The sequence below is a fragment of a genome, unplaced genomic scaffold (genome assembly GCF_019419815.1).
Source record: "Pyrus x bretschneideri cultivar Hongxiangsu unplaced genomic scaffold, Pyrus_bretschneideri_v1 Contig33, whole genome shotgun sequence".
Lineage (NCBI taxonomy): Eukaryota > Viridiplantae > Streptophyta > Magnoliopsida > Rosales > Rosaceae > Pyrus > Pyrus x bretschneideri.
In genome coordinates this window covers 3237650-3263025 of record NW_025999646.1, presented here as the reverse complement: position 1 = coordinate 3263025, position 25376 = coordinate 3237650, and the positions used below count along the sequence as shown (strand labels likewise).

The 25376-nt window shown below is 35.6% G+C and overlaps 2 protein-coding genes across 4 annotated transcripts; one reads left to right on the top strand and one right to left on the bottom strand.

Moving 5' to 3' along the window:
• The first annotated feature begins 13081 nt into the window (after positions 1 to 13081).
• LOC125480328 (transcription factor bHLH112-like) lies at positions 13082 to 16096 on the top strand. Of its 3 annotated transcripts, XM_048591006.1 has the most exons (7): positions 13088 to 13508; positions 13632 to 13692; positions 14043 to 14679; positions 14764 to 14889; positions 15015 to 15080; positions 15203 to 15268; positions 15479 to 16096. In XM_048591006.1, the coding sequence occupies exons 1-7, from the start codon at positions 13343 to 13345 to the stop codon at positions 15680 to 15682; spliced, it is 1326 nt and encodes a 441-aa protein (XP_048446963.1). In that variant the 5' UTR covers positions 13088 to 13342; the 3' UTR covers positions 15683 to 16096. The 3 variants fall into 3 exon arrangements, with proteins under 3 accessions (XP_048446962.1, XP_048446961.1, XP_048446963.1); XM_048591005.1 differs by having other exon boundaries at positions 13082 to 13692; positions 15203 to 15262; XM_048591004.1 differs by having other exon boundaries at positions 13086 to 13692.
• Positions 16097 to 20848: 4752 nt separating this feature from the next.
• On the bottom strand, positions 20849 to 24515 carry LOC125480302 (NAD(P)H dehydrogenase (quinone) FQR1-like). Its single transcript, XM_048590943.1, has 4 exons — positions 24365 to 24515; positions 22253 to 22346; positions 21419 to 21681; positions 20849 to 21258 (listed from the first exon to the last, which is right to left on the bottom strand). The coding sequence occupies exons 1-4, from the start codon at positions 24385 to 24387 to the stop codon at positions 21027 to 21029; spliced, it is 612 nt and encodes a 203-aa protein (XP_048446900.1). The 5' UTR covers positions 24388 to 24515; the 3' UTR covers positions 20849 to 21026.
• Between the last annotated feature and the right edge of the window lie 861 nt (positions 24516 to 25376).

Genomic DNA, 25376 nt, shown 5'->3' with positions numbered 1-25376 from the left:
CAATCAAATAGAAAAGGACATGCTGGAAGTGTGTGAGAGTAGGTACACCATAGTGCACTCATAGATGCCAATTTAATTCTACTATTGCTTCCGACAAAACTTAGCTTGTTCCAAAAAGTAAATGTAATAAAAAGTTCGAAGATCAATGAAGATTTGGACACACTTCTACATAAAAGTCCCAATCAATAATCCAATAAAATTAGAAATTGTTAATTCTAGGTCATAAGTATGATGGTTCATCTTTAGCGGTTCTACCACCGAGAAACATAAGCGTTAACCTACTAAGAAAGTCTGAATCCGAATTAACTTGTCACATCAATCGACAATCACTATGCATCATCAAAATCTCCACCGAGAAGTGTCATCTAGCCTTGAAATAAGGTGATGACTGTTGACTTTAGGTCAATGAATAAGATGGTTCGTTTCAAACGGTTCTAATCGTGAAAATAAAAGCAATACTCCGTCATGTTGCCATACCGACTTAACAATGTGGTGGTATCCGCGGTAAGATTTTTGAGATATGACGCCAAAAGTATACGTCCTCGAAATTTACAGTACTACTAACCAACTCTACGACACGAACAAAAAGGTCTTCACAGTTTCCTCGACACTCATAACAATCTAACAGTGAGCTACCATCCCGCATTTCGATTCTAATGTCTACCTATGGAAGTGATCGAGAGGTGGTTAGTCAAAGGGTTTTCGTTTACCTATATAAGTGATAGGGTAAAAACAACAATCATGAGTTTACCGTTCTATTACAAAGCTTATTTCTAAGCTTCCACGATCCTAAGGCTCAAGCGAAGTAGTTCATTGATCCTAGGAGGATTTAATGATTGCTTTTCGGATTTCTACAACTCCCAGGATATAACAACTTACATTCGCAAGCCTATTCTCACCCATTTAATAAGTATAACTACGAAAGCAAAAATTTGGAATAGCGTTGATTGAAAAATCTCAATGCTAGAAAAAGACCTTGCCTAAGATCTACTTTCAAAAAGACTTCATCGACAGTCGATCTTCCTCCTAAAGATCCAACATGAACCCAAGTATGCTTGAAGATATTAGTGCTAATAGGGACCGAACAATAATTATCCCTCAGATGATCTTCCGCGAAATGTTACTAAGAAATTAAGACTAACTAAGATTTCCATTCTTTAAAGAATCAATACTAACGGCGGTAGGAAAATGATAGAATTATTTGGTAATATCTCTGGCGATACATAATTATCAAAACATTTACTTAGGCCATCAACTTGCCTCACTTTTATACCTTTCCTCCACGAGGAAAATCTTCGTTTCAATTCTAAGGACAACCGCCAAAATGATTTTATAAAATGTCGTCAAGACCACAAAATTGTCCAAAACTGAAGAAAAGTTAACATATTTTTCCATATTCGACGAGGCGATAAAGTTCGAACGTCAAACACAAAAACCAAGAGTGCTCACATCACGCGTGTGATGAACACAATACTGCCCAACATATGCTCTGATACCAAACTGACACACCCCAACCCAGAAAGTCCACTTGGACCCTGAATCGAGCTGTGCTGGCCGACACCTGGAAGGTGACGAAGCCATAAAATGTGATAGTGCATAAAAAGTGATTAAATTTGAAACTAAAAGTGTCTAAATACCAGAGTGCGCTACGAGTGGGAGCGAACCCATTTCACGCGCGATGTCAGAGCATAAGTAAGGTACAGTAATGTGAGTAAGAATCATACCCTCAAAAATATCCATCAATACTAAGATTCGCCACAGATTTTGGTCGATACAAACTCAGCAGCTAAAACCTGGAGGGCACCAAAGAGAAGGTGTGAGTAAGCAATAAAACCAAGCTTCCCAAAGTTACTACCTCTCTAAAAGTAATGCCCCTAAATGTACAACCCGTATCGTTTTCCGTAAGACAGTACAACATATATACATATATCCAAACCATACTCGGAAATGACCAAAACCACGGTTCGCCATCAACTCCACCATACATCAATAAGTAGGCCAAATGAACTAAATCAATACAAAATGATATATCAATCAGAGTCAGCTAAAATGACATGTACAACTTATCTGTATCTCATCAATCATGGCTAGTATATAAGTCGGAGTCGCCTATAGTGACCTGTACGACTTATCCACATCTCGTCAATCCTGGCTAGCATATAAGTCGGAGTCACCTATAGTGACCTGTACGACTTATCCACATCTCGTCAATCTTGGCTAGCATGTAAGTCGGAGTCACCTATAGTGACCTGTACGACTTATCCATATCTCATCAATCATGGCTAGCATATAAGTCGGAGTCACCTATAGTGACCTATACGACTTATCCATATCTCATCAATCCTGGCTAGCATATAAGTCGGAGTCACCTATAGTGACCTGTACGACTTATCCACATCTCGTCAATCTTGGCTAGCATGTAAGTCGGAGTCACCTATAGTGACCTGTACGACTTATCCATATCTCATCAATCATGGCTAGCATATAAGTCGGAGTCACCTATAGTGACCTATACGACTTATCCATATCTCATCAATCCTGGCTAGCATATAAGTCGGAGTCACCTATAGTGACCTGTACGACTTATCCATATCTCATCAATCCTGGCTAGCATATAAGTCGGAGTCACCTATAGTGACCTGTACGACTTATCCACATCTCGTCAATCTTGGCTAGCATGTAAGTCGGAGTCACCTATAGTGACCTGTACGACTTATCCATATCTCATCAATCATGGCTAGCATATAAGTCGGAGTCACCTATAGTGACCTATACGACTTATCCATATCTCATCAATCCTGGCTAGCATATAAGTCGGAGTCACCTATAGTGACCTGTACGACTTATCCACATCTCGTCAATCTTGGCTAGCATGTAAGTCGGAGTCACCTATAGTGACCTGTACGACTTATCCATATCTCATCAATCATGGCTAGCATATAAGTCGGAGTCACCTATAGTGACCTGTACGACTTATCCATATCTCATCAATCCTGGCTAGCATATAAGTCGGAGTCACCTATAGTGACCTGTACGACTTATCCACATCTCGTCAATCTTGGCTAGCATGTAAGTCGGAGTCACCTATAGTGACCTATACGACTTATCCATATCTCATCAATCCTGGCTAGCATATAAGTCGGAGTCACCTATAGTGACCTATACGACTTATCCATATCTCATCAATCCTGGCTAGCATATAAGTCGGAGTCACCTATAGTGACCTATACGACTTATCCATATCTCATCAATCATGTGCAGCACATGGCAACCAGTACGACAGTATCGAAGTTGCCTAACTCATAACTGTAGTCATGCTATAACTCAATCGATTCAATTAATACCATAAACTCACCTGAACTTACCTGGGTGTCCTGAGTTCACCTTTGCATTTGAAAGCATTCCCAATAATTATAAGCAAGTAATATACATATGGATATATCATGATGCAATCTACTACTCAACCATGTCGTAGCATTTTCAATTATAAACAATATGGTGTGAAGTGTACAATCAATAACGCCATACTCCCAAACTACTTATTTTCAGGGATACTTATCCATAACAATCCAATTAACTCTAATTTAACTAACTAATTCACAAAACTAAAACTTGTCTTTACCAATTTCCTTCGCATTACACAATTTCCCAAGCAAGGCTTTTGTCTCAAATATTTTATGGCTGCATCTAACGTCTCGTTAGACTGCCTACGTACCCTAAACAGGGATCAAGCCATTCGTAGTTCACATTGTACGTCAAGCATTCACAATAATTATATATGAAAGTAATATGCCTAATCAATTTAAAGGTGTCGATAGAACTCTCAATAATATGCACAATAAAAAGGAAAAGATCCACTCACCTGGAGTCCACGCTATACTACTCTAGCACGCGCATCGAGGCATCCTGAATGATCGGTCCCTGTGGTCAATTATCAAATCACATCTCAGAACTCTTATCTGAAGAATATGCAATTCACATAAAACACAACCTCGACGACTTTCTAAAATAGGTTGAGACCTATTGACCACAAGTCAACCGTCGATCAAAGATCGACGGTAGGGTTTACAACCCTGTATAACCTGACCCGGAAGATCCGCATATCAGATTTCCAATCTGCAACTCCCAATGATCCACAATATGTTTCTAGAATAACATCTTAAAATTTCATTACGATCCAACGGTCAGATCTTCGCCAATTGCCTAAAACAAGTGGCCGTGAACATTTATTTTACTAACTTACAAATCCAATTCAGGAAGATCCGTAAGTCGGATTCCCGATCTGTAAATTCCTATGATCTTTAAATATTACGTATTATAATGTATCCAATTTTGGTGACGATCCAACGGTCGGATCATCGATTCACATTTTTATCAAGTAGCGTTTTATAACGAATTTAGGTTCCAACGATCAACCTACGTCATTCAAATGACAAAACTGAATTCAAAACATTCGACATAGCCTAAAAATAGCATTGGCGGCTCACCGGCCACGCGCCGCCGCACGCGCCGCCGCGGGTGGCGGTCGGCCGCCCCGACTCGCCGGAAAATCCAACTAATTCCAAAAATTATCAAACTTCACAGAAATGAAGATCTCAGTGAGTGGAGCAACTTTCATACCTGCCACGAAGTCCAAAAGTGGACGGAAGATGGTCAATTTTGCCCACGAAGCCGGCGGGTGCCTAAAACTTCCCGACGTCGATTCGTCGTCTACGGTGGTCCAACGGGGTCAAGGTTGGTTGGGTTTTGCTCCTGGGATGATGGGCTACAAAGCCCAAGTGGTGGCATCGGCCATCGCTTTGCCGATTTGCCGGAAAATGGAGAAGGGTGGCCGGAGCACCATTGATTTTCGTCAACTTTCGTGGCCTCAAACCTCCACATCCCGTGGTCAATCAAGGTGGTTCTTGGGTGGGTTTTGTAGAGGGGAATGAGAGCTTCAAAATGGTGGTGGTGGCATCGAAAAACTCCACCGGAGTTGGCCGGAATCGGCCTTGGAATATGGCCTCGCGGTGGTGCGGGTATGGGTGCACGGGAAGCCTTTTTCCCTTTTTTTTTTTTTTTTTTCTTTTCTTCTTTCTTTCTGATTGGGCTTCCATTAATTTAAATAAACACTCACCTTGAATAACCAATTTCGAACGTCCGTAACTATACCGTTATAATTCGGACTCGCAAACGGTTTTCGCCTATACGTTCGTACCAATGAGTACTACGAGGATATGCTAAAAGAATAAGTCCCACATCTCTCAAGTCAATGGTCAACAGAAGTCAAAGTCCGTGCCTCTAGGGCAATTTCGTAAACTCACGCTTTTAAAATAAATTAAAAATGTAAAATTTGGAACGGGTTGTCACAAAAAACCTATCATATAGGTACATAAATACAAAATATGTCATGAAGATATATTTAAATAATATCTAATTAAACTATGGTGTAGGTAGATAATGCAACTAATCTGTGATGCAGGTAGGCAATGCAATCAATCTGCGATGCATGTAGTTAATTTGCAAACAAAAAAACACATGATACATATGCAATTAATCTCTAATATGGGTAGAGTATTATAAAAAAAAATCCTATGGTACAGGTAGATAAATACAATTATTCATGATACATGTACATTATAATATAAAAAAATAAAAAAAAGGACAAGTGATATAGGTAGATAAAACCAAAAAAAATCGGGAAGAAAAATGATATTGAGGGAGGAAACACTAGAGAAAATGCTAATTCGATAGAACTTCAAAATTTTAAAAAAAAAAATATATATATATATATATATATAAAGGAAAAAGAAGCAAAATTTTTTTTTTTTTAACCAATCAAATGTATATTGATCATTCTTATGGAAGAGGAGGAGAAGAGGAATATTATGGAAGAAGATTACTCGGCAAAATAACACAAGAAGAGAAAGATATTGTGAGGGAGAAACAAGAAAAGAGAAATTAATGGTTGGGGAAATGAGAAGAAAAAAAGAGTTTTCAATCCCTAACCCTATAATTAAGGATAAGATTAACATTCATAACAAATTAAAAAAACAGTAATTACTTAATTAGTCAATTTGAGGTTAAATATGGCAAGAAAATACAAATAAGCTTAAGTGGATAATAAATCATTGGACCTAACCTAAAATTTAAAACAAAATTGGACTATAACTAATAATGACTCATAAAATTGGATTCATATTAAGTTTCCCCAAGAAATTAATACATTGGTACAAAATAAAACTAAAAAGAAAATACTACAAATTAAAAAAAAAATGTTGCAAATTAAAAGTGGGTATAAACTAAAAATATAAATATATGATACAAAGTTTAGGCATAAAACATAAATATACCATATGTAATTTTTCTATAATTGATTAAATATATAATGTCATGTGACGGTATACACATGAGTACAAACACAAATAAAACTTTAAAAAATATGGGCACAAAAAGAAACTAATATATGTCACATCCCGGCCCGGGGCGCACCACTTCCCGGGCCCGCTCCACCACCGTAGCACGATATTGTCCGCTTTGGGCCCAGACCACGCCCTCACGGTTTTGTTTCTGGGAACTCACACGAGAACTTCCCGATGGGTCACCCATCCTGGGAATGCTCTCGCGCACTACTCGCTTAACTTCGGAGTTCCCATGGAACCCGAAGCCAGTGAGCTCCCAAAAGGCCTCGTGCTAGGTAGGGATGAGAATATACATTTAAGGATCACCCCTGGGCGATGTGGGATGTCACAATCCACCCCCCTTAGGGGCCCGACGTCCTCGTCGGCACACACGCGGCCAGGGTTAGGCTCTGATACCAAATTGTCACATCCCGGCCCGGGGCGCACCACTTCCCCGGCCCGCTCCACCACCGTAGCACGATATTGTCCGCTTTAGGCCCCGACCACGCCCTCACGGTTTTGTTTCTAGGAACTCACACGAGAACTTCCCGATGGGTCACCCATCCTGGGAATACTCTCGCGCACTACTCGCTTAACTTCGGAGTTCCCATGGAACCCGAAGCCAGTGAGCTCCCAAAAGGCCTCGTGCTAGGTAGGGATGGGAATATACATTTAAGGATCATCCCTGGGCGATGTGGGATATCACATATATGGGTACAAATTAAAAATGAAAAGAAAATTGGTACAAATTAAAGAATATTTGCAAATTAAAAATAGGTACAAACTAAAAATAAAAATATATGATAAAAAAATTTAGCCGTAAATATAAATATACTAATTGTAACATTTTTAACACTAAAGGAATATATTTTAAAATAAAAATATTTTATTATTCGAATAATTAATGATGTTATTAATACCCAAAAATTTTGATCAAAAATTAAAATGAATAGGATTTTAATCAATGGACTGATGGAGTAATAAAAAGAAGAATGTGAATCTAATTTTCCTTTTTGTTTTTCTTGTTAATACCATTTTGATTAGGCATGCCACGTGATTCCGTACGTGGTACTATTCCAAGGCCGCTACTCTTACTACATGTGAGTTCTTTTTGTGCACACCTCAAGACTTGCTCCGCATGACGTCACTAATTTTATTTATTTTTATATTTAATATGTATGTTTAGAAAAAATAGAAATAAAATTAATTGTCATACTGTCAACCTACATCTCAATCATTAAAAGTGGACTAATTTAATAGCTAGAGACTTGTAAAGTTTTATTTATATTTAACTAGCATATGGGCACACACAAAGTGTGTGAGAAAATTTTTTATTTTTGTTTTTGAAATAGAAGGAGAGAGGAAGAGAGTGATAGAGAATGTGGGAGTAGAATTTTTTTTTTTTTTAATTAGAGATATGTTAGGATTATATGTATGTGAGGCTTTGAAAAAAAACAACAAAATTTGGTTGTGTGAAATTACATTTCTGCCTCATATTTCCTATTCATATTCTGTTTTAATTAGAGGGTTAAATTGGTAATTTCATAAGATTTTGGTTGAAAATGAGTGTTTTATTAATTAGTAGAGATTAGTATTTTTAGGAACATAGAAATAAAACTAATTGCCATATTGTCAACCTACATCTCAAACATTAAAAATGGACTAATCTAATAGCTAGAGACGTGTCAAAAATTGTGTAAAAAAACATGATCTCATAGATCCGCCCCCATATATATTATATTTATTTTGGAAATTATTATTATTATTAATATCCAAAAGAAAATGGAAAATTCAAAAATATTACAATAATTAAAAAAAAAGAAGATAATTTCGTATATATAATTGCATAGTCGATGCCAATATTCAATAGTAAATGATCATCAGTGCTAGCTAGGGTTAAATAATCACTTTCATATTATTGCATATGTGAGAATATTGAGGATAATACACGTATTATGATTTTAATACACTTATGTATTTGTAGAAATAATTGAGTACTTCTCTTTTTTTTTTTTTTTTTTTTTTTTGAACAAATTGAGTGCTTCTTTTTATCTTTGAGAATTGAGATAACCCAAATAGTACACGCGCCTTAATCCGAGTTTAATGGGTAGGTGGTTTCTTCTTAAAGCTAACAAATATATAATTTGTGCAATGATCGTAATTAATTGCATAACATAATAATTAATGGATTAGTATTAAGCAATTAATTATAAGAACATTCACTCACTACTATGGTCTGTTGGTATTCCTCTTCACTTGGAAGTGAGAAGTCTTAGGTTCGAATCTCGTGGATGGCGAATTCGATACCAAATTAGGTTGCCTATTGTGTGGCTTAATTGAACTCTTCCTCCCCGTAATGTAAAATATCGAGGTACTAAAAAAAAAAATTATAAGAACAAAATATGAACAAATCATTCGGGGTCTGGTAGGGAGTCACAGGGCGTGACATGAGCATGAGGGTCCAAAGTAGTCGGTTTTTATTATTGAGGGAGGAACATTTCTGTATGCACAAAAATACAAGTAGAAGATCCAATTAGAGTTGGATCGCTGTGACCTAATTTTCTTTTAAATCAAGACAAAAAAGAAAGTGACTATAACGTGTCTTACTCTCAATTGCAAAGCCGACACTTCTCCTATCCCATGCCATTAGGGTAATCGCCTCAAATTATAAGAGAAAGGATTTTTAATCCAACGTCTTGTGCCACAAAAATAAAACATAAGAAAGCAAACGTTTTGTAATTAGTACTCAGTAGAAATTTGACATAACTAGTCGACTAGTGGTCAAAATTCTTGTTTTTTTTGAGAGATTGTCATGGTACATTTTTGGTGGTTTCGTGAAGGTATTGGTCATTATAATATTTTTTTGCGGAATTATTGACTATCATTATTAGCGTAAAATTGGCTTATCAACGGGATTGGCATTATCTTTGGTTGAAAAGTGATTTTACTAGTGCTCTTGTTTGTCTTCGTTCAAAGGATTTTTTTTTCATCCTTGGCCTCTTTGCACTCAATATTATACTTGCTTGGATTGAATTCGGGAGATGATTTTTTGGTGCTCACACCATTTATTGAAAAGGGAATGTAGTTGCCAACAAATTCGATGCATGGGCTTGTCTTCTTCAACCATGGTTTGGCATGACTCCCCTCTACTAGCGGTCTGTGCTTCTTTACATTTGGATTTTCTTGGTTTGTTTGGTTTTCGATTTTTAGATTAATGTGCATCCCCGGTTTACAGGTTTGTCCTCCTTCATGATGTGTGTTTCTCCTTTTTTTTTTTCTTCCTAACCTATTGCTTTTGGTGCTTTGCAACTTATTTTGTAGGTTTAGACCTTTTAGATTTTTGTTTAGAGGGGTTTAGGCTTTACGTTCACCCCCACCCCTGTATTTTTATTTTTCTCTTAAGAGAGGTCAGGTTTATGTCACTCTTTTCTTATATTTTTCACTTTACTTGTTCTTCTTGTATTATTGAGGGGTAAAATTATGTCCCTCTATGACTAGATATAACTTCTTTTTTTATGATTCAATAAAATTTCTCTTGAACCGTCGATGTTTTCCTAGTAATAAAAATGTTATATGTAAATGTACATACTTTTTATGGCAAAACATGATTTTCTATTGATTTTGAATTTTCTCCATAGAATGGGGACTTGGGGAGTATAGTTTTATTTAAAATCCCATTAATATAAGCAAATACAAATTGCAATTTTTAAGCTAAAAAATTTAACAACCAACTTGAAAACACATTATCACATTAATGTTGGAAACTTCAACCAAAAACTGAAAATCAATAAGGATTTAGTTGAAGAACATTGATAGCTAGAGACCACATCCAAAATTCATGATTAAACTAAAACTATTCATTCATTCACAAAAAAAAAAAAAAAAAAAAAAAACTAAAACTATTCATGGTAAAATGTTAGAACGTTAACATACATATGAACATTAACGTTCTAAAATGTTAGAAGGTTTTATCTTTATATTCATAGTTGTTTGTTCAAATATTCTCTCTTCCAATATCGCTTAGTGCTCTCAAAATTATATCTGACCTCCTAATTAAGTCACATTTCTAATTATCCAGTGGGAGACCATGGTTTTTCTTCTATTTTCCCCTCCATATATTTTGCAGGAATACCACGTTTTGGATATAAAGTATTGAATAAACAAAGTAATCATACCTAGTTGTATGCTGCCCATGATTTGGTTATGAGAATGGGAGCTGGGCTACGTGGTTGTTTTTTTTTTTTTTTTTTTTGAACAAACGATATTATCTACATTAAGAGAGAGAGAGAGAGCTTTACTTCACAATGAACTAGTAATAATGTAATTCAAAGTCGTCTTTAGCGATAATCGAACGTAAGATCTCACAGTGGGCTACGTCGTCGGGTTAGCTGCGAGAAATGATCATTTGAAGGAAAACCCCGTCTCTCAATTCTCAGGGCTATTTGACGGTTGTTGAGCTCAGCCAAGCTTGAGAGGCCCCAGCGTCGACGCACGCGTGCCTGCCCCAATGGGTCCCCGGTTGACTCATTTTGCTTCTCAAAGGACATAGGTCATAAGCATGCTTAACCAGTTAATTAACTAATCCAAATCAAACAAGAAGTCATATCTTTAATTTACTTGAATCAATTTTTTCTGCTGGTTAGTTCGATCAGATCTTGCTGTATCCTCTTTTTCTTTTTATTAGTGCTTTTAATCGATTTTTTTGTTTATTGGAGAAGATTGAGTAATAGCTTAACCTAAATAAAACCAATTACATAAACTATTAACCATTTTAGTAGTCAACCACTAATTTTTTATATTAATAGATATGAATATTAGGTAGTGGTCCATTGTATTAAGATGTACCATCAAATTTGAAAAAAGAAAGCAGAAGAAAGAAAAATTAGGTTGTTGTCCATCATAACTAGCTAATATTATTTTGTAAAGGAAATTTGAAAACAAAAACAATGAAACTATGTGTATATACACAAATTGGGATGACTAATACACATTTTTGTATCATTTCATTTAAGAAAACAAATTGTATTACACACGTGGACCGTTGTATGATCAGTATAATCAGTGTGTCAAAACAGATTTGTTAAAAATTCCTACCATAATTATTAAGGACAGCTGCTGCAGAAACTCATGGATCTGACCTAACACTCCTTTTGAGTTCTATGTATAATTGCAGTCAACCATTTTCTTATTATTTTTAACATACATAATCACTAACATCTGAACGAAATGTCAAAAATTATGGGCTGTAAGATTGCGTTTGGCTTAGTTGAGAATGAAAACTCATACCTGCACGTTTGCCCTAATTGACCGCCATCAAGAATATTCATTCATTCTATATATAAAATGTGGTCCTTGCTAGTCAGTTTTAGTTTAAAAGCCCAAGTGTTTCTTTCTACTTGTACTGTACATATGATGGTCAGCCCCAAATTCTATGCTCTTCTTACTTGAATTTTCAAAGGGATCGAAATATCAGACTTCAATTGCGTGGAAAATTGGAGCAGCAGCTTGTCAAGTCAACCGCGCTTACTGAATTAATCACCACTCGCTGACTTTAAAGAGTAGCTAGTTAGTGTTAGAGCTAGCCATCTTCTTCCGTAACTTACCAAGTGTCTACTTGCTGGCTTAAAATTCTTACCCTTTTGATCTTTTGTTAGATAAGGATGCATGATTGATTTCGGTATATTTGGTGGTTACGTAAACTTCTGATTGAACGTTGTTGGGGCTGTTTAAAACAGAGTTAAAATGACAAATTTACCATCGAAGTTTAAGCGATAAGACTGATGATGATTTGATCTAATGATATTCAATGCTTCAGAATAGGAAAATAGATTTGATAAAAAGGAGCCATATTTTAATGATTTCATACCATGAAAAATATGAAATGATTTTTTAAAATAAGCATATACAACACCATTTTCTTCCACAAAGCGTTAGGCAAATATGGTGTATTGCACAAATTACAGTAGCTAGGTTTGCTTTGTCCATCTTAGTTTTTTTCTAACTTGAATAGTTTGAGATATTCTGATATTATTCTAAAGGCTCTTTTATATATTTTGAATTTAGTTGAGCAATAAGCTACTCATCATCATACATTGAGGTTGCTACATTAAAATTGTTGAGGATCAAATAATATATGAAGACTCTGAACTGAAAAGTGAGCGTCACTCGCCCCTGCGAATTGCGATGTCGTAGGGTTGGAAATTCAGAACATAGAAGCGTAACCTAATAACCGATAATCATTTATACGCAGTCCATCTAGTCCCCATGGGTCCTAATCTTGAAGATTTTATACTAGGACTTGGACTTTTCCATTATTATTCTAAGACCCTGATCAAATTTCAACCGTCTGATTTCAACAAAGACAATTTAAAAAGAAGTAAGTTATTCTTCCAAAACAGTGAGGTGGCGGTCAGATCAAACACCATCATCATCATCATCCCTTTATTCACAAGCATCACCATAAGAATTTTCCACACAAAAATAATATAAAATAACATAGAATATAAAATAACTATTAAAAACCGAAAAGAAAGAGATGAAGCATAAAAAATATATGGATAGACTATAATAAACTATAATAAACAATAATAATTTCAAAGCTAAAAGAAAACGCAAAGAAAATTCGATTCGGAATGCTCTCTCTCATTTGTCCAATCATCTCCCTTAAAAAAATGTCAACCGGATTCCCGTAAAATAAATTGCAACTACTATATCCGTACCCACCCTACGGGCTACGGCCCTAACTGTTTGATATATAGAGTTGTAAATTGCAACTTTGCAAAGCTCGCAAGACAATATTTCATATTTCCTAATTGTGCTATATATAGCTTATAGCCTCCCTCTCTATTATATGGTGAATACTTCTACTTCGTGAGACCCAAATACAAAGAGGCAAATTAAGAGCAAGGGATATATTTATTAACAAAGGTTGAAGTATTATTACTTTTGAGCTGAATAATACTATGGCGGAGGAGTTTCAGGCCGGGATTTGTGGCGGCAACTCATGGTGGAATTCATCGAGACACGTGCTGGCGGCGTCTCCGTGTTCTATGGGTTTTAATGATCATATGGGGGGCTTCGGCTACCCCAACGACATGGTGGACATCAAGGCAACAAGGTCTTCCTGCGGTGAGATTAATAACTCGGTTTCTGATGATCATGACGATGGTGATCATAGTAAATCTATTGCTAATTTTGATCAATATCAAGATGTTCAAAAGCCTGATCATGATCCCACCTTGCAAATGCTAGGTTTTGGTCTTCCGTCATCGTTATCTTCAACACCCTCAGATTTTAACCAAGCTTTGCTCGTGTAAGTTCTTTTGATTCATTTGCCAGCTAATTAAATAGCTACTTCTCTAAATTAGTTGAAACCCAGGCATGAAAATCCTTGATTATATTAATCTGGAAGAAGAAGGAGCTTCAGAAGAGAGAAAGAGCAAGAACACGAAAGCAAAAGAAGAAGATAAAATCTCTTTGTATTTCTTTAGTCTTAGTTGTATTATTGAAATTAGAAAAAGAGACTAATTTGATATAAAGATCTCTTTGTAGTCTTAGTTGTATCATTGATTTAGAAAAAGAGACTAATTTGATATGATCTTCTTGATTGGAAAAATTGAATTCACAATACTAATTAGCTTTATCATCTTATTTATCTTGCAGTAGTCGCAGTAGTAGCGGAAGAGGTGAGAGCACTTTTCATAATCCTATGCTCCAAGAAGATATGGGTTTAAATACCAAGTTGAACACCGCCGCCCTAGGTGATGAAGAATCGTCTTCTATCATAAATGGTTTCAAGCCCATGAATCAAGATTTCTCTTTAGACCAATTAGGTTCACCATCATCTTCTGGCTTTCCTATAAGCTCATCATCATCAGCTGCTAATTCTTATGGCTTCTCCTCAGCCTTAATGTTGCAAACTCTATTTGATTCTGTACCAGTACCTCAAACCCAACCCCAGCAATCACTTTTCAACAACAATCACTTTTCAAATGATTTGTTCTTATCACCTTCTCCTACTAGTAATTGTTGGCCGCCGAGATACTCTCCAAACAGTTGCCTAAGACCCTCGTCGCTTCCAAAGCAGTTACAACCTGGTGGCAACGGAGGCAGCGGCTTGCACTTTTCCAATAACATTAACACACCCTTCTGGAACGCCCCCGCTCCCGCGGCTTTAAATCAAGACAATACTGTTCGATCTAGTAATGATCTTTTTTCCTCCTCACAAGCACAGTACACAACACCTTCTCCGTCACCGTTTCATGAAAAGAAACCCAATTCCAACAACTTTACCACCAAGGTAATTCATGAAATTTACAGTTTACCTATTCAGCATATATGACAAAAGGGTTTGAGGCTAATGATTCAGATGTTGAAATTTTAGGCCAATACTAATGAAGATGTTCAAGACTCAAGCTCATCCGTTGTAAAGAAAAGTAGCAGCAGCGCCTGTGAACCTGTATTCAAAAGAGCTCGAATTGAAACACCTTCACCCTTACCGACTTTTAAGGTACAACACACACGTCTAATCAAGCTTTTGGCAGCAGACATCGATTGATCAGCTAGCAAGCTTTTTCTTTCTCAAAGTGATTTTTAAAGTTTTAATTAAAGCTTGATTAATTTGTTATTGATTAGGTTCGGAAAGAGAAGCTTGGGGACCGGATCACTGCTCTCCAGCAATTGGTTTCACCTTTCGGAAAGGTGAAGTTTTGTTGTTTTCTTCTTTACTTTTTCGAGAAAAAAATACTTTACTAATTTGCTAGATAAAGGAATTCATCTAACTTACCTTGAATCCTTTTTGTTCTTTTCTTTTTCTTTTTCAGACTGATACAGCTTCTGTCCTCCACGAAGCTATTGAGTACATCAAATTCCTCCACGATCAAGTCAGTGTATGTTCCGTTTAGTATCTTCCTTTTTTTTTTTTTTTTAGTTTAGACTTGTTAAAATTAGGTAACCCTAGTTGCCTCTAGAAACAAAATAAGTAATTGGTTAAATTGTTTTCTGGTTTGTACTTAAAAAAGAAGTTAGACCTAACGAAATTCTTTATACAAGTCTGGTTTTAGTTCTGATGTAAGTTTTTTCTTTATGTAATATTTCAGGTTTTAAGTACTCCATATATGAAAAATGGAGCTCCCATGCAACAGCAACAGGGTATTGATAAAATGAAGGAGGCCTCGGAAGGAGCAAAACAAGATCTACAAAGCCGAGGGCTGTGTTTGGTTCCAATTTCAAGCACATTCCCGGTTGCTAATGAGACCACCGCTGATTTTTGGACACCAACATTCGGAGCAACTTTCAGGTGATCGGCAGAGAAGAGCTGATGGAGCCAAGGCCTAATATATATATATACGGTGCATGCCGGGCCAACTGCTAGCTGAGGAAGCGATTAATTATTAGCTAGTGACCATTTCTTTATAATTATGTAAAACCCTAATTATTATTAGGTGGGTTTGGAACAGGAACAGGTGCTAAATTTAGCGGAAGTTGACAATATATTAGGGTTTAGAGATATTAAGTTGTTGACAAGAGCTGAATTTAGCAGATGGGGTGTGAAGAGCTGCCTTTTGTTCCTGTTCATGTACGTTGAGGGTTGGCACCAACACCTTCAGAGAAGAGAAAAATAAAAATTAAAGCGATCTTTATTGTAGTTAATTGATTTATATATTGTATATATTGTTGATTGTTGTAAGAACAGAAGAGAAAGATGAGCGAGTGGAGATTATTTGATTGGCGTTTTCACTTTTTGAATTCGTTTATTATATGTTTGGAATGTGGTAGTGGGAAGTCAGAGGTCGGCCCACTGTTCCTGCTTTTAGGGTTTGTGGTGAATCTGGTCATGACTCATGAGAAAGAGAGGGCGAGAGTGACAGAAAGATGTGCATGCGCGAGTACATGTCTTTGCGCGTGTAAAACCAACAACCCTTGCCTTGCTATATGTTTTATCCTTCAATATTTCTTCCTATGGAAATGGCCACGCAAATTATAAGATTCGCCCATTAAACATATATCACGAACTGAAGAATCCTTATGGATAGATGGATAGGGTATTGAATTTCTACCTATGCGTCGTTCCAGGTTCGAAATTTTCTTTTTCCTATATTAATGTAATAGTCTTATACCCTAGCATTACTATATGTTTTATCCTTCATTTTCTTCCTATGGAAATGGCCACGCAAGTATAAGGTTCGTCCATTAAACATATAACAAGAACTGAAGAATCCTTATGGATAGATGGATAGGAAGTTTCATACGTCCTAGGTTAGAAATTCTCCTCCCTATGGAAATGTAATAGTCTTAAACCTAGCATTATTATATGTTTTATCCTTTAATTTCCTCCTATGGAAATGGCCACGCAATTATAAGGTTCGTCCATTAAACATGTAACAATGTTGGATTTCTCCCTATGTGTCCCAAGTTCGAAATTCCATTCTCCCTATATTAATCTAATAGTCTTAAACCTTCCCCTTCTGCTTAATAATAGCTTTTTTATTTTTGTAAAGAAGAAGATGTATTATAGAAAAATTAGCTGAAATAATCAATTTATAAATTCTAATAATTGAAATATAAAAAAAAAAAAATTCATATTTGACCGATATGTTTTTAACAATAGATAATGTTAAGAATGAATCCCACATTAAATGAATAATGAACCTTATGTGAGCTTATAATTAAGTTAGGCTATTCCCCATGTTGCTAATTGGTTTTATAGTGGAATCTCAACTTTTTTTTTAGTATCAGAGCAAGTTGTCACATGTCTGAAGCCAACGGCCACACGTGCCCAATATCACACAGTTCGTGTTGTCCACATGTTAGGCTTGAAAATTTGCCACATGTGAGAGGGCATGTTGAAAATGAGTCTCACAATGATGAGAGGATGGACCTTGCATGAGCTTATGAATAAGTTGGCTACTCCCCATATTGTAAATTGGTTTATGGTGGAAGCTTAATTTTTCTTCAGATATGATGTTTATGTTTAATTCATAGGTAGTGCTAGGGAGAATATCTATTTAAATCATTTTATGTAAAGCATATGACATGGTTGCTAATGATTGTGTTATTATTTAAGTGTTGATTAACGTGCTTAATTCATATTGGTGACACATCACATGGTTAATTTGCAAATGGGGTTTAAAAATTATTCTACCTATCAGTACTCTTAATTCATATGTATTATATGATCTATAAGTCGTCAATATTTGATTTTGATGAGTTTAGAAATTAAAATTTATAGAATAATTATTTCAGTCAATTTCCCTATATTATATATATTTATGTTTGTGAAGAAGTAAATTACGTTATCGTAATTTGAGTCATCAATTATTTGATTGGCAATATAAACGTATGTCTGGTAAAATAACACAGAATTCGGATTCTCTTTGTGTGGATCTCAAGAATCCTTGAATCGTATATGTTCATCGTACATCGTGTGATAAAAAATTATTTAAAATTTTTTATTTAATATTGAACACAAACAATACCTAATTAACAAAAATTGATTGCACGATGTACGATAAACGAATACAATTCAAGAATTCTCAGGATCCTCACAAAGAGGATCCGGAGAGGAATCCTGTTGGTTTATCACCTATAGTGTTGATTATCTTTTAACTTCTACAATTCCATGATCTACATAATATTATCCTTGGTGGCAACTAGCTAGAAGTCTACAACCAGCTCAATTTAATTTAATGGTCGGATCATTTTCCTAGGGATTTTAGAGATCCTATGATTGTAACCGTTCATTGTACGTCGTGCGCTCATAAATTATTTCAAATTTTAAAAATTAAATATAAATAGTACCTAATGAAAACTGATCGCATGATGTACGATGAACGGTCACGATCGCACGGATCCTTTTCCTAATTTAATTACTCATTTTGCCTTTTTGTGTTTGTTTATAGGCTAATGCTAGGGAGATTAAATTTGAAAACAAAATTTGTAAACAAAATTATGAGTTTCCAATATGAATGAGCACGTTTATCAACATTTAAGTATGTCAATCATCAATTTCTACATCTTTTAGTTTCACAATTTTTTTTTTTATAAATTTAATCTCCCTAACATTATCTTTATTTATATAGAATGACAATCCTCTTTATGAGGATCCTGGAGATCCTCCAATCACATCCGTTTATCGTATATTGTGTGATCAGCTTTCGTCATATACTGTTTATATTCAATTTTAAATAAAAAATTTAAAATAATTTCTGACCGCACGATGTACTATAAACGGATGTGATTGGAAGATCCAAAGAGGATCCTCGTTCATTTATATATTGGAATTTCTATCAAAGCATCACTGCATGGGGTGAAAGTTTTCCTCACTTTTCCCAACACGAACAGTGCAGATGGAACACTGCATATGTATTGTTACTTTCAGAATTATGGCTCATCATTTGCAATCTAAATGAGAGAAGTGATCATATCCAAACAGAACCTAATATGTACAAAACTCCTGACGAAAGTATAGCCAGTAGAACTTGCATACTTGTGCTGTCTAGTAAGCATAAATTATATTCATAACTCCATGTATAGAGAGAGAAATGTTAAAAGACTTTCTCAAAGTAGAACACTTCATAAATTTTTTGTTATCTTATGTTTTTGGCATAATATTTTATAATGTTGGCACGAAAATTGACATTAAACTATGAGGTGACAGAAAATCTATGAAGAGTCCCTTAACATTCCTCATCGTATATATACTTATTACTTTGAAAATCCCAGAGTATATTTTGGGTGTGTATATGTTATATATTACTAGTCATTGTTTGTTGAAATTAAAGTCGCTTTGAACAAATTCCAAATTTTGAAAACCAAAGAGCCTAATCAAGAGGAAGCTTAAAATTGAAGAATCCCTATAAAAGATGACTAATCATGAGAGAAAGCAAACGAAAGGTACTTTAATGGTTCAAAATCTGTTGGGGTTTGGTATCTCTTGGCGCCCACTTTATCATCTTTTTGTGACTTGTGAAATTGATCGGCGGAAGGGTGTGATACCAAGCACTTTGAAGCATTGGGATCAGTACCATTTGCTATAGCTAGCCTCTCTCTCTCTCTCTCTCGACTACTCGATGGAATATTGAAATCTGTAATTATTTTCTCCAAGCTTTGGCATGGTACTTAGTACTACTACGTTTACTCATTTGAAAAGATGAAACATAAAACGAATACTTAAAGGGAAAGCATCTTGGCATCATTGTGTTATGCTGTAGTTGTAAATAAAGCAAATCTATGACTTCCAGCAATTACAAATCTTTACTTTAATGGATCAATACCTCTTTTTCTTGTTTTGGCTAATCAATGAAGACTCTATCTCTGTCTTCTTCTTGACGTTTTCCAGCTTCAAAAGGCTTATTTCTTTTAAAAACTTTGAATCTTATCTTCCACCCCTGTTACCATTACATAAAGCTTCTAATTGAGTTCTTAAATGAGTTTGAAACACGCAAACTTAAGTTAGACTAGTTTGCTATAGTAGCGTGTTCTATTTTTGGCACACGGTATGAATCTTTCATCTTGAAAGTTAAAATTTAGAGAATCACGTTGTTAAAGAAAAATAAGTGGAACTACATCTTTTCCCACTTACTAGCATGACATCCTTAGTTTTGAGCCCAAGTGATACCTCATTAGTTCTTGGATATGGGCTCACTATTTCATTTTGGGTGCCTAATTTACTATTTTAGTTTCTTCAAGCTACCCCCATAACTTTTAGATGACCATCCCAAGAGAGAGAATGAAAATTCCTGGGAAAGTAGCCTTTGAGGTTAGCCAAGTGATGAGAAGGTGGATCGATGGGTTAGGATAAGGATAGCTTCAATATTTGATTCCTCCCATGTAACCAAAAAAAAAAAAAAAAAATCCTTTAAACATGGGACAAACTCCTTCTGCATATGGTCATGGAGTTCATGATATGCAGAAGGCGTTTGTCCAATGGACTACATAGACTCCTGAAGTGAATGTGATAAGATCACTTGGACCACACTCATCATATAGATATTCAGCAACGTTAAGGTGCATGATGATGAAGCTATGGGCAGCCACTTGTGCCTTTGATAATTGGGGCTCTTGGGCCACGTTTGGTGCATATGATTGAATAGAATAGGATAGCTTACAATTTTTAAAGTTACAGTGTGGAATACTGAGGCTTAGGCCATGTTTGATGTATTGGATTGGATTGGATTGCTCACCATATTCAAAGCTATGTTGTACAGTGTGGAATACTGAGGCTTAGGCCATGTTTGATGTATTGGATTGGATTGGCTAGCTCACCAGATTCAAAGCTATGTTGCATGGCCTTAGCATTCGCGGGATAACTTCTTTTTTACATGGGAGGACTGGCCTCATTTGATATCTGAATGTGAAACTTCTCACAGCCAATGCTATATCCAAGTTACAATGAAAGGTGTAGCAACTGGTAAGAGACCGAGATCTCCTGTAAAGTTTACATTGTATACTGTATACAAGCGTTAATCTTCAGTAATAAAAACTGTTTATTCAATAATAAAACTTGTTACAACAAATACATTTGACAAAGCAAATTATTCTTCACGAAAACACGAAATTGCAAATTGAAAACCGGACTGAGAATCAAGAACAGAAGAAATGAAAGTATGCAACACTCAACAGTGATTGTATAATTGATCATCATAATTAGGCAGATCCCTTAAGCTTCTTTGCAATGCCAGCGAAGTACTTTCCCTGGTGGCTAGCTGTTTCTAGTTCTAGATCAGAAGGTTGTCTTGTGCCATCCCCAGCAAAAGTTCCCGCACCATAGGGGCTGCCACCCTTGACCTGCTCCATCTCGAACATGCCAGCTCCACTCGTGTATCCGATAGGTACAAAGATCATTCCGTGGTGAACAAGCTGAGTAATGGTTGTCAAGCTGCACGGTTTCAAGTAAATCAAAAACAGGACATGAAAAATCACATTGCAAACAATTCAGTAAAGTGCAACGCAACAGGGAAAGAACGAGAAACAGTTCAAAAAAACCGAGTCATTGTACACCTAATGAAAAGAAATACTCTTGTTGGCTGAAAACTTACGGGGTAGTCTCTTGTCCACCACCTTGAGATCCAGTGCTGTAGAAAATTCCAGCGGGCTTGCCAGCAAGTGCCTGAGTTCTCCATAAGCCTCCAGTTGAATCAAAAAAGGCTTTAAACTGTGCAGCCATCATTCCAAATCTGGTAGGGAAACCGAAGATTATCCCATCAGCCTCCACAAGTTCCTCAGGTGAAATTACAGGCACTTCACTCTTTGGTGGTGCACCCATCTTTCCAAGAACTTCTGCTGGCAGTGTTTCTGGTACCTGTTAAGGCGCCAAGTATACTGAACCAGGTTAATTATGTTGAAATTTTGCAGGAGAGAGACCAATATCCCTTTCAAAGACAAATTCTGAACACAAGATCCCAGCAAAAGAATTAATGCTATTAGTACATTTTGATTAGAAACTCAAGTCAGCTTATCCTATATCCAAAACTGCATGATTGTCCGACTTTTAAACTGCGGAAACCAATATGTGAGCTTAAGCTAGCGATTCAAAATATCTATGTATTCTAGAAGCTTAGTTACTAAACATCAAAAGATCAAACTAGAAATTTTATAAGAACACGTTGCTTTGGGATAAACTACAAGTCTACAATCTGCAATAGCAGCCTCATGGTTGTTGCCAAAATGTGCAAGGAACATTTATGTTTAACAAAAGGGTAAAAAAAAAACCATTTCCTGAGAGAACTTGCCTAAGAACAAAATTAATGTAGCACATCCAACCCGAGGACATGTGACACACATGCATAATTTTATGCATACAGATACTCTGGCCAACAGATGTTTTCTGTAGCTGTGATAATTTTATGTGTTGATTCAACGACAATTCGTACCTGCCATAGTTTGGCTTCTACTCCTTCGACAGATTGAACTCCTTTTAGTATCTCTTCAGCCAACCTGGCAACATGTCCGTACATAGAATAGTACCTGTAAAATGCATAGCATATTTTAAAAATTAACTCAAATTTGTAATAGCATATAACATTTGGATATCAGTACTTTATTGTAATAATCTTCTTTGAATGCTAAAACAAGAGTGCCTGAAATTGCTGGCGCATTCTTTCATTACACCATACATGGGAATGAATGTGGTGTAAAAATGAAATTTCTGTAGTACTACAACAGAAAATGTTATCATTCAACTAGCCAAAAGAATATGGTAGGACAATGACCAAAGGGAGACCAAGCACGTAACAAAACTTTCAATTTAACTTGCCAGTGATAAAAGATGATCAAATAACCTTCATGGAGCCATCAAATACACCCATATGATTAACTGTTCGATTGTTTGACAAGAGTGTAGAAGAAATGTAAGACAGTTCAGAAGCAAATGTAAATATTGACTGGAACTCACACGCGTATCAATATAAACAGAAAGAACCAATTTCGACAATGGCGCATTCTGGGGCCACGGAAAGCAGGAAAGCAGAGACCTTGCATCTCTCTCTCTCTCTCTCTCTCTCTCTCTCTCTGTGTTTATGATTTCAAAAGGTAGGTCAGATATCACAACCACATTCGAATTGTTACTGGATAACAGCACAATGTCGTTTAAACCTTAAGACTTTCAATCTATTCCAATTACTAGTCCCTCCTTTTCTAGATATTGACACATACACACGGTAGTTAGTGTAAAGTTCAATTTCATGAATCGATCATGAAAATCAAAGAAAAAACAGGCCTCTGTCTCACCCTCCCTCACCCCACTCAAGACCGGGAAGAAGAACACAAATGATTGGAAATTCAAAACATTAAAAATACCTACAAGAATACAAGCTAGACACTTTAGGCCACTAGCTGCAACCTTACTTTTCTATGAGAGCAGATAAAACTTCCCCTAATCTTTTGAGCACTGGATGTTAAACTGAAACCGATGGGACGATAGGAAAACTGCAATACTTTCTACCCAAAACCGAAAGTGAAATGTAGCTATAGAGATCTCCATCCCACAATACAACCAGCAAATAATATGAATTATATAAATTTATTTGTGATGCTTTAAGTTTGACTTTCAGTAAGCAAGAGCAAATGCTTCCCTTTTTTTTTCTTTTTTTTTTTTCCCAAGGCAGATTAAGAAAACAAATTAGCACTCCCTAGTAAATTAACACTAAATAGATTAACCTTAGCAGATGTTTAGAGGTAATCATTTACAACGAAATGTTCCAATATATTGTTCTTCTAAACCCTTTTTAGCCGAAATGGTTATGGGATTGGAATAATTCCTCACTTTGTCCCTGACATTAACAATCGGTAGAAGAGGTCTATGAGTTTGTCTTTCGTCAATCATTTTGATTCTATGAAAAATCTTCCGTTTATAAATAAAAAAAAAGTAAGTGGAAATGTTGATTTGACAAAAATACCATCAATTTAATAAAGATTTTTCACGGACGGATCAAAATAATTGGCGGTGAACAAACATCAGACCACTTCTATTGATTTTCAATCTCAATAAGAGTGAAGGTTTATATCAATCTCAGAGACCATTTTAGCTAAAAAATTCTTCCAAATAACAAGTCAACAAAAAATGCCCAATGCAAATTCCACACCATCTCCAACAGAATGCCAATCTTTTGCATTACCGAACCCACAACACAATCCATCACCTCGCAAGAAGCAAACTTGATAAACCCAGAAAAAGATTTCATTTTTCATTCATCAAAGATGATAAACATTTACTTAATTTAATTAAATAAACAAGACCCAGAAATACTAATATGGGAGCAAATAAAAACACTGATCAACCCAGAAAAGATTCATCTTTATTCATCAAAGATCATTGACATTCACTAAGTCAATGGAAAAAAAAAAACCCAAAAAGCATAAAATGGAAGCAACTAGAAACACCATTACTACTTTTAAGAACACAAACAAGTTTAATAAATCACTAAGCAATAGAGAGAGAGAGAGAGAGAGAGAGAGAGAGAGAGAGAGTAGAGAGAAAGGCTTACACAATGTAGATTTTGGTGGCCATTGACGGAAGAGTATCTCTTTCTCTCTGGTTCTTTTTTGTGTATGCGCTTTGACAGGGGTGCACCAACCATTTGGGGGGGGACCCTATTTATAACGCACCATAAGCCTTAATTTTAATTTTGTAAAATTTAATTCTTTGTATAAAAAACCTTAATTTTAATTTAATGTAATTTATTAGACTTTGTTAATGGAGATGTTAAACCATTATTAGTGGATCGTGTCTCCTTGATACGTAATGTATACGGTATTGTTGATGTCATACATATCTACCTCATAATATTCTTTGTTTTCTCCAATATACCTATGGAAATTGATTTGCACATTTCTCCTTTTGCTCATTTATATTTATTTACATCATATGATTCTTTGATTTATTCACTTTAAAGGTAAAAAATATGCATAAGTTTGATTCCTGCGCTAGTGAATCACACAATGGTGATCTAATGGGTTTCAAATGTTTTTATATGTCTTTCTGACCTCCGAAAAGATGGACTGTCATAGCTAAATCACTAATTGATTTTTTTTTTTTTTTTTTTGGAGAAAAAAGGAAAAAAAAGATACGTGGATGTGCATGGAAGAGAAAAGAAGCGTACAAAAATCAATTCTCTACCTTGTTGTATCAAATACATGATTTTTTTTTCTTATACATTTTAGCTTCCAGCTATTGTACAAATACATATTTAATCCGATCACATGGATACTCCATCGTCATGACATAAGTCGTATGTCATTCATAGGTCAGCATATTTAACTTGTATTCATACTATAGAAAGTCAATATATTTCACACAAATTTTCATTTTCAACATAGTTTTGTGCTAGATTGAAAGCATATAGATCAAAATACAATGTTTGTATTTGATCATATCAAGCATTCTAGCACAAATCCATCCCATAATTGATTTTTCATTTTTTCTTTTTTCTTTTTTTCTTTGGTTAAAAAGGAGACTCGATGGTAACCAGGAAAACTTACAGAGGCATTTTAAGCTTT